Source organism: Myotis brandtii, unplaced genomic scaffold (genome assembly GCF_000412655.1).
Source record: "Myotis brandtii unplaced genomic scaffold, ASM41265v1 scaffold3441, whole genome shotgun sequence".
In the NCBI taxonomy this organism is placed as follows: Eukaryota; Metazoa; Chordata; class Mammalia; order Chiroptera; family Vespertilionidae; genus Myotis; species Myotis brandtii.
In genome coordinates this window covers 5,913-16,235 of record NW_005363252.1, presented here as the reverse complement: position 1 = coordinate 16,235, position 10,323 = coordinate 5,913, and the positions used below count along the sequence as shown (strand labels likewise).

General features: G+C 49.7%; 2 gene segments (V, D, J or C); both read left to right on the top strand.

The window, feature by feature from the left end:
- Positions 1-69: 69 nt before the first annotated feature.
- LOC106727000 lies at positions 70-1,998 on the top strand (the record flags this gene model as incomplete). The annotated part of the segment is given in 2 exon segments: positions 70-389; positions 1,955-1,998. Coding segments are annotated over 2 exon segments (364 nt in total), but the record flags the coding sequence as incomplete, so codon positions are not given.
- Positions 1,999-9,546: 7,548 nt separating this feature from the next.
- On the top strand, positions 9,547-10,040 carry LOC106727001. The segment is given in 2 exon segments: positions 9,547-9,637; positions 9,733-10,040. Coding segments are annotated over 2 exon segments (345 nt in total).
- The last annotated feature ends 283 nt before the right edge of the window (positions 10,041-10,323 follow it).

Sequence of the window (10,323 nt, the reverse complement as noted above, 5' to 3'; positions counted from 1 at the left end):
TTAGACGTGAGGAGATGGGGATCCTGCATCTGAGCCCAGGACTCACTGTGTTCTCTCTGTCCCAGGTGTCCTGTCCCAGGTGCAGCTGCAGGAGTCGGGCCCAGGACTGGTGAAGCCCTCGCAGACCCTCTCCCTCACCTGCGCTGTCTCTGGATTCTCCATCACAACCAGTGGTTACCGCTGGAGCTGGATCCGCCAGCCCCCACGGAAGGGGCTGGAGTGGATCGGGTACATAAGTTATGATGGAAACACTTACTACAGCCCCTCCCTCAAGAGCCGAACCTCCATCTCCAGAGACACGTCCAAGAACCAGTTCTCCCTGCAGCTGAGCTCTGTGACCACCGAGGACATGGCCGTGTATTACTGTGCGAGATACACAGTGAGGGGAAGTCAGTGTGAGCCCAGACACAAACCTTCCTGAGGGAGACAGCAGGGCTGGGCTGCAGGGGGTTTTCAGGACACCAGGGGGCGCTCAGGACCACAGACATGAGGACCAGCTCAGGAGTTGGGACCTGGGGGAATATTCTCTGATGACATGGTCAGTGGTTTTATTCTCCAGGAGCAAACACCCTCCTCCAGGACTCACTGCCTCTCCCCTTTATGCCTTACGTTTCCTTTCACACCAGCCCTTAGGAAGTCACTTACTTCCTCTGCCCCATTGATCAGTCAGAAGGAGGCCTTAATGTTTACACACAAGGGCTTTAATCTCACAGAAAGGAGTGGGTAGAACTGGTCTGTATTTTGAATTTCTAGAACCTAAGAAAATAACATCTGAAATGAATAATACATGGAGTAAGACTAACACTGCAGATTAAACATATGTGAACTTCAGTAGTCTAAGGAAACTTTCCAAAATGGAAACACAATAAATTTTCCACAAAATAGCCAAGTGTCAGGAATGTAAGAGGCAATAAAGCAGTCAAATATCTACAATAATGAAAGCATAATATGCAAATTGACCAAACCACCCAACAGCAGAATGACTGTCCAGACGACCTGCAGGAGGACCACGCTATGACAAGCACTGGCACCAGGCCAACCAATGTGGGTGTGATGAGATTGGATGGGGGCCCAGCCATGGCCCCACAATCGCCCCGTAGAAAGAGGCCCAGGCCACCCTCTATGTGACGATCAATTGCTGAGCCCTGGCCAGTTGGTCTGGGCCTCCCTTTGCGGAGCCATCAATCACAAAGCCCCGTGATGGATCTCCCCACACAGGGAGGCCCAGGCCATCAGCCAGCAACGCTGTGGTGGGTGTGCAGAGCTAGCCAACGATTGCACAGCACAGGGAGGCCCAGGCCAGCCAAGCGATCGCACCCCACGCATGCTGCCCACAGAGCGAGGTGAACAGTGGCGGGGGAGGGGGCAGTGCCACAGAGATGGCAAGCAGTGGTAGGGGCAAGGGCGGGGCCAGCTGCCGGCAGCCCAAGGAAGGAAAGCCCTGATAGGCCCTGATCACTGGCCAGGCCTAGGGACCCTACTTGAAGGGTCCCGGATTGAGGATTGTGAGAGGGCGCAGGCTGGGCTGAGTGACATCCCCCATGTACGAATTCCTGCACCGGGCATCTAGTCTATATATATATGAAAGCCTAAACTACCAAACGACTGAATGACCATTTGACCAGTTGCTATGATGGGCACTGGCCTACAGTGGGAAAACGGTCAACCCAGGAGCTGCCCCTGGTGGTCAGTGCGCTCCCACAGCAGGAGTGCTGCTCAGCTGACTGACAGACACCGGGCTTATGGCTGGTGAGCGCAGCTGCAGTGGCACAAGCCTCTCCTGCCTCCATGGCAGCACGCTACCAAGTGATGGCAGGCACAGCAGGGCCGGCATCAGCTGGAGCAACATGGCACCCAGCCCGGGCCAGGCTCCTCCCCCAGCCACCTGCCTATTGGCATTCTACTACATCCCTCGTGGGATGTCGGACTACTGGTTTTGGCCTGTTCCCTGCAGGCCCCAAAGGGTCCCGAATTGCCAGAGGCCACAGGCTAGACTGAGGGACCCCAATGGTGCACGAATTCGTGCAATGGGCCTCTAGTATATACATGTAATTGGAATCCCAGAAAGAGGAGAGAGGGGGCACGAAGAAAAATGTTTGAAGAAACCATTGCAAATAGTTTGTCAGAATTTGTTGTAAACTATAAAGAGATCTCAAAACACCAAAGTACTCTAAGAAGAAATGAAAATAAACAAAATTAAATCATGGCACATTGAAGTCAAACTGGTGAAAAAGGGAAAATGCCTAAGGGCAGCAAAGAAAAAAAAGAACGATACATGAGTCAAGGAACAAGATTAATCAAAACATCAAAGGTCAGATGAAAAACTACCAAAACCAGAAGACAATGGAGTGATGACTCTAAAGAGCTGAAGGAACATTGAAGGAACATCAACAGAGAATTCTAAACTAACAGAAAATCTATTTAAAACTGGATGAAAATGAAATTACATAATAAATTTTTTGAGATGCAGCTAGAGCAGTGCTTACGCAGTGGTTCTCAACCTTCTGGCCCTTTAAATATAGTTCCTCATGTTGTGACCCAACCACAAAATTATTTTCGTTGCTACTTCATAACTGTAATGTTGCTTCTGTTATGAATTGTAATGTAAATATCTGATATGCAGGATGGTCTTAGGCGACCCCTGTGAAAGTGTCGTTCGACCGCCAAAGGGGTCACGACCCACGGGTTAAGAACCACTGGCTTAGAGAGACATGTATAGCATTAAATGCTATTGTTAGAAAAGAATAAAGATCTTTAAATCAAAAATCTAAGCCTCCACTTTAAAAAAAATTGGAAAAGAGTGAGAACCAATTTGCAGGCAGAGGTAAATGTATGTTCTCACTGCCTCCCACAACCATATAAAATGCACAACTAAAATAGGGGACAACCATCATTCCAGACTAGGGAGGTAAAGAGAAAGCAAATCGAGACTGGTAGGAAGGGTGGAGGTGGGGAGCAGGCTAGTCCAGCACCCACATATGGCATGTTTTTAATTGGCAGGGATATCTCAGCTGCAGAAGCCTCCTGTGAAAAGCAAAGGTTTCCAGCCCCAAACAAGACACCCAACCCAGGGTTCCAGAGCTGGGAACAGAAGTCCTCAGAGGTTCAGGATTTAAAACCCAGAAACGATTGTCTCTGAGTGACATGAAGGCAGATGGAGACCCAGGCTGTTCCTCTTAAAGGGCCAGCAGGGGAACTTACAGAGTCCTGCTTCCTCTGAGATCCAGGGGCAGGCAGTGGAATTGGGGGATCCAGGGACTATGGAGAGAACTGGATTGTCTGTCATTATGGCAGGAACTATGGGTGGCTTTCTCCAAGACAGGGCTGCTCCTAGGGGTCCTTGTTTCTGTGCTGGGACCTCCCCATCACATAGCTGCCTCGAAGCCATATATGAGGCTCCATCAATGTGGCTCACACAGTTTGCTCTGCCCTGGTGATTCCTTGAGAACCCATCCCATCCAAAATGCAGCCCCACCCAAGCTGTTTGCAGCAGCCTTTCCATATGAATGGCTTGTCCTGGCTAAGGCTTCAGACTCTCCTAAAATCACTCAAACAAGCAGCAGCTGGCATCAGCATGCCTCAAACCTATCAATAAGAGACCCAAGACCTGGCACTAGCACCAGCCTGCCTTGCTTCACAACTTGTCCTCGCCTAGGCACTTACATGCCCAATACAAGTAGCAGCCATTTGCAGATCCCTCAATAGCTCCTGCTTGGTGGCCCCAGGCAGTGGCTGACTTTGCACCTCCCAGGAGGCTCTGGAGCCAGTGCACCTGGTGGACAGCTTCAGATCACACAAGATTACAATTCCACACATTCAGGAGGAAGAGGAAGAGGAGGAGGAGAAGCAGGAAAAGGAAGGGGAAGAATAAATAAGAATAAGAATAAGAGGAAGAAGAAGAAGAAGAAGAAGAAGAAGAAGAAGAAGAAGAAGAAGAAGAAGAAATAATGAACAAAGCCATAGCTGAGTTGTTTCAATGGATAGAGTGTTGGCCTTGCTGACTGAAGGGTTCCAGGTTTGAAGCTGGTCAGGGACACATGCCAGGGTTGTAGGCATGCAGAAGGTGGCGGATCAGTGATTCTCTGTCATCATTGACTTCTCTCTCTCTCTCTCTCTCTCTCTCTCTCTCTCTCTCTCTCCTCCTTCCCCTCTGAAACCAATATAAATATAAAATATATATATATAGACAAAATAATGGCAATACAAACATATTTATCAACAATTGAAACTAAGAACCAAAATAAATGAACAAAGTATCTAATAAACAAAATTAAATGATGAATAAAATAGAACCTGAAGCATGGAAACATGGAACAGAATGATGAACCTCAGATTGAAGAGGGAGGGGAACTGGAAAGGTATAAACCAAACAACTCATATGCACATATGCATGACATATGGACACAGCTAGGAGAGTGGTTAATGCCAGGGTGGGGCAGGAATGAGGTGGAAGGTTGATATGGGGATAAAAAGGGGAACATGAATAATATTCGCAACAACAAAGATTTTTTAAAAAACAAAATTAGAAAAGGAAGATCAAAATCACCTAAAACCAAGCAGAAGGAAGGAAAAATAAAAGTGAACAGAGATTAATGAAACCAACAGAGAAAAATGATAGAAAACAATCAATGATGCCAACAGCTGAATCTTTGAAAACATCAATAAAACTAACCCAATGCTAACAAGACTGGCAAGGAGACAAATGACCAATATCAGAAATTAATTAGGAGAATAAACACATTCCCAAACACATTCTTATGAGACCAGCATTCCTTGTGCAGTCAGTACAAAGAAAGAGTAAACTACAGACTGAAATCTCTTGTTAACATATTTACTAAAATCCTCAACAGAAGATTAGCCAATCCTACCAGTAATATAAGAAAATCATACTCCATCGTGACAAAGCAGGAATTATCCCAACAATTCAAAGCTATTCAACATTTTTAAATCATCCGATTTAACCCAACAAGTCCACTGTGTAAAGAAGAGAAGTCACATGGTCATTAAAATTGATACAGAAAAGTGTGTACAAAGCACAGCATCATTCATGATAAAACGCTTAGGGCACTTGGGATAAAGGGACCCTTCCTCACTCTGATCATGGGACTCCTGGAGCTAATGTCACACTCGATTGTGGGAAGTTACATGATTCCCCTCAGATGGGGACAGAGTGAAAAAGGTCCACTCTTACCACTTCTATTCAACATTGTCCTTGACGTGTTAACAAGAGCAATAAGACAGTAAAAAGACATAGAGACATTCAAATGTGAACCAACATACAAGGTGTCCCTACTTGCAGGTGACATATTCATCTATGAAGAAAAATCAGAAGAATCTACTTCAAAATCCCGGGTGAAAGTACAAAAATGGGTCTATTTGGAGACTTATCATAACTGCAGTGGTGCTGCCCATGCAGGGCTGGCAAAGGAGCAGATAAGGGGAGGGAACTGAGTTCTGTGGGAAACCGTCCCCAGAAACACAGCTGTTCACTGAGGTGCAGCCTCAGGAGGAACTTGGCAGCACCACTGGTCACCAGAGTTCACCCTGAATTTGCTGGTGCCTAGAGGGGCCACGCCTGTTTGCTCCTTGAGCTGATCCCAGGGAACATGAACCCTCCCACCTCTTTAGGACAGGAAGGAGGTTTGCACTGGGAGCCAGGAGGCCCCTGAAGCCTGGCTGCCCCCACTTCCTCCCACAGAAGCGGGGAGAAGGATGTCCCCTAGTTGTCACACTTCAGAGTGAGTTCCATGGTCCCCAGAAAACACGCTGGGGTGTAAGCTGGGGAGGCCTCAGTGAGCCTTTAAACTGACACTGAAACCTACATGCGTGTTGAAGGGAGGGAGGGAAGGAGTCCCTGTCTCTTCCTGGCACCTGGGAAAACGGACTTTTTCCTCATTTAGGTTTGTGTTTCCCTCAGCCTCACAGGGCCTGACCAGCTGGCTCAGGCGGGTCCCCCACAGTGAGGCCCAGCATCCGCTGCAGGAGAGGGGGTCTGGGTGGTTCTTCATCTTGAAGTCTCTGGAGAGAGGTTCCAGCCCAGCTCCCCATGCACCCCTGTGTCCTGGCACCTGGGGCTGCCCTTCTGGGGGCCTCTCCATCCTAGTTCCCCTCCTCCCAGCAACACACACAACCCCCAGGTCTACTGGTCCACAGGGCAGGACCCTGGCTGCCTGCATGAGGTGTGGGGCCTCCACAGTGTTAACTAGACATGGGGGAGGGGCCCTGCCCATGTTGTTCAGTGGATAGAGCATCAGCCTGGGGACTCAAGGATCTCAGGTTTGAATCCTGTTAAAAGCACAAACCTCCATTGCAAGCTCCATCCCTGCCTGCAAGAGGCAACTACACAATATGTCTCTGTTGGCTCTCTCCCTCTCCTCTCCCTTCCTCTTTCTCTATAAATAAGTGGGAAATATCCTCGGGTGAGGATTCACAAAACTAATTGAATAAAGGATTCTTATTTATTAAAAAAATAAGAAAGAAAGAAGGAAGGAAAGAAAGAAATGGTAAGAGGTAACCCCAGAGCCCACCAGGTGTTGCTCATTGGTTGAGCTTCGACCTATGAACCAAGAGGTCAGGGTTGGAATCCTGGTCAGGGCACTTGCCTGGGCTACTGCCTGGACCCCCAGTAGGGGGCGTGGCAAAGGCAACGAATTGATGATTCTCTCTCATCACTGATGTTTCTATCTCTGTTACCCCTCCTTTCCTCTCTGAAATCAATAAAAATATATCCTATCTAATAAAAGGGAAACATGCAAATTAACCATCCCTCTGCTATGCTCAAGCCATGCCACAAGCCACACCCACAAGCCTATCAGGAGCAAGTATGCAAATTAACCCAACTAAGATGGCAGGCAGCCATGGAGCTGGAGTGAGCAGGAGGCTTGGCTTGCCCCCGGCGATGGAGGAAGCCAAGCTTCCCACTTACCCTGGCTGGTCCTGGGCTCTGTTCAAAGCTACAAAGTTTCAATTATAGAAGATAAATAAATCCCAGAAAAAAAAATAAAAAAAGGAGAGACTGAGAGCTTGGGATGCTGGGGGGCATGGCCAGTCTGAAAAAGGCCATCAGCCCCTAACCAAGGCTGGCCAAGCACCCCATCAGGAACCCCATCCTGAAGGGGCTGTGGGCAGCCTTAAAACGACCCTCAGTCCCTCACCCAGGGTTCCAGGCACCCCATCAGGACCCCCACCCTGATCTGGGACACCCTTCAGGGCAAACCAACCGACCCCCTACCATGCACCAGGCCTCTATCTTATATAATAAAAGGGTAATATGCAAATTGACCCTAATAGCAGAACCACTGAGAATGACTGGTCACTATGACACACATTGACCACCAGGGGGCAGACGTTCAATGCAGGAGCTGTCCCCTAGTGGTCAGTGCACTCCCACAGGGGGAACTCTGCTCAGCCACAAGCCAGGCTGACGGCTGCCAACACAGCAGTAGTGGCAGGAGCCTCTCCCACCTTCTCAGCAGCGCTAAGGATGTCCGACTGCAGCTTAGGCCTGCTCCCTGCTGGCAAGTGGACATCCCCCAAGGGCTGCTGGGCTGCCAGAGGGATGTCTGACTGCCAGCTTAGGCCCGATCCCCCTGGGAGTGGGCCTAAGCCAGCAGGTGGACATCTCCTGAGGGGTCCCATACTGCAAGAGGGCATAGGCTGGATTGAGGGACCCCCCCACCCCGAGTACACAAATTTTTGTGCACAGAGCCTCTAGTTTTAAAATAAGAATAACAAATGAAGAGAAAGAGACAAGAAAGGCTTTGTGGTGTTTGACCTGCCCATGCCCCACCCCCTCCCCAGCGTGATTGCACTTTCCAAGTGGTGGTGGCCAACTTCCCAGAGGAACAAGTGGCCACAGTCCCAGATTCCTGTGTCTGTCTGTCCTCACCTGGGGCTGTGGGAGGATGGACACAGGTGGCTGCTCTCCTCTGAGAAGGGAGGTGCTCACCTGCCCCCAAGGACGACGTGGTGCCTCAACTCTCTACCCAGGATATTATTTTCAAGACAAACGTATTCCTTTTCAATCTTTTTTTATCCTCAACCAAGGATATTTTTTCCATTGCTTCTAAGAGAGAGACTGGAAGGGAGGGAGGGGAAGAGAGAAACATTGATGTGAGAGAAACACATCAACTGGTTGCCTCCTGCAGGTGACCTAACCAGGGCAAGGGCCAGGGAGGAGCTTGCAACCCAGGTAGGTGCCCTTGAATCAAACTGAGAACCTTTGGTTCAAAAGCCAACACTCTATACACTGAGTCAAACCAGCCAGGGCCAGGACTCGATTTCAAAAATTAATTAGTTATTTCATTTATTTCTTTTTAACATTTTTTTATTCTTGAAAGTATCACATATACCCCGTTATCCCCCATTGATCCCCTCCAACCAGACAGCCCCCAAACCTGCCAGGTATCTGTTTGTAAATGATGGAAATTCCCCCAATAGAAGATGCTGGGAAACAGGACTTTTGCACATGAACAGCAGGAAGTTGAGTGAAATCTGTTGTTTGGGGAGGCAGCTGTGTGCTTGTGGCAGGGATAGCACATTAGAGACGGAGGCTGCAGGCACAGTGTCCAGCCCAGCTTCTCCTGCCTCGTCACATGTAGAGGTTCGAGTTTTTATAGGGGCAGGAATAGAATGTGGGGGAACCGGCTAGAATTGTATGACATAGTCATCCTGCTCTGTTCACCGTGATTGTTTATTCTGATTGGAGAAGGCACCTTCTAGCCTGGCTGGCAGCCAAACTGGGGACCTGGGAGCTCACCTGGATGTGCAGTCCCTCCTCTCCATTTGGAGCAGCCAATCATCCTGGAGATGAACAACTTTCCTGCAGGAACCAGCCCACCAGCCCTTGAAGGTCGCAGCCCTCTGCTCCCTGTCACCTGCCCCTTTGGCATAGCCTTTGCTTACTTCTCACGTAATCTTCTATCCTTTCACTCAACATAAGCAGCTGGTTTATGGGGGCTGCAGAGCAGGTTTTTGTGGATGACCCGCTGCTCACCCACATTGCCCACAGCATTGGAATGAATGCCCATATATGATTCACCCATGCCTCTGCCTATTTTCCTCAAGGAGTGACAGGCAGCAGGAACCATGCATTGTCAGATTCCTTATTCATGTTTGAAAGATGTGATAGAGGACAAAAGCAAGGAGAATCTTTCAGTCTCAAAATAAAAGCATCACCCAATGCAAATTCTTATTCCCAAAACCCCGAGTTGACATGGCCCACGGCGGGGGGAGGGGAGAGAGAGGAAGCCCCATCCACATGCCTCTGGGGGAGCACCGCTGGGTCCTCATCAAAACCCCAAGGAAGTAGGACACTCAATCCTGGAAGCTGCCCCCAAAGGAATGAGGTCAGGGTGGCAGGTCTCAGGAAAGGAGGGAGGAGGGGGTCAGGACAGGACACCTTGTAGCCAGCGTCCTTGAGTCCTTTCCCATGACAAGGTCAGGCATGCAGCCCAGAGTCCCAGCTGGACCTTATATGCAGACTCCATGCAAATGGGGCTCTCCTCCTGCTCATAAAGGGGGCCCTTGCCTGGCATGTTGGGGAGACACCCAGAATCCAAGCACCTGAGACAGGACCCCAGCGGCTCCACCATGGACTTGGTGCCAAGCTGCGTTTTCCTCCTGATCATTTCTCAAGGTCGTTCTCAGGAGTGGGGAGCACTGAGACCTGTGCCTTTGCTTGTTGGTGCTTCCATGTGATTCTCAGTCCACCTTGTGTCTCTGTGTTTGCAGGTGTCCAGTGTGAGGTGCAGCTGGTGGAGTCTGGGGGAGGCCTGGTGCGGCCTGGGGGGTCTCTGAGACACTCCTGTGCAGCCTCTGGATTCTCCTTCAGTAGCTACTGGATGAGCTGGGTCCGCCAGGCTCCAGGGAAGGGGCTGGAGTGGGTCCCAGACATTAATGGTGGTAGTGATGGTAGAACATACTACACAGACTCTGTGAAGGGCAACTTCACCATCTCCAGGGACAACGCCAAGAACTCGCTGTATCTGCAAATGAGCAGCCTGAGAGTGGAGGACACGGCTGTGTATTAATGTGTGAGAGACACAGTGAGGGGAAGTCAGTGTGAGCCCAGACACAAACCTTCGTGAGAAGACAGCAAGTCTAGATTGCAAGGGGCACTCAGAACACCAGGGGACGCACAGGACCCACAGCACAGAGAGAAGCCCCAGGAGCAGGGGCAGAGGGAGGTGGGGAGGGAAGGGCCTTCCTGTTGGGCTCAGGGATTTCCTCTCAAGCTCTCAGCTGCCTCCAGGGAAGGCTCCTGCTCTTTCTCTGAGGCTCTCATTTCCCGCTTTCTCACTGCAGACCCCAGAGGAGGGGGTA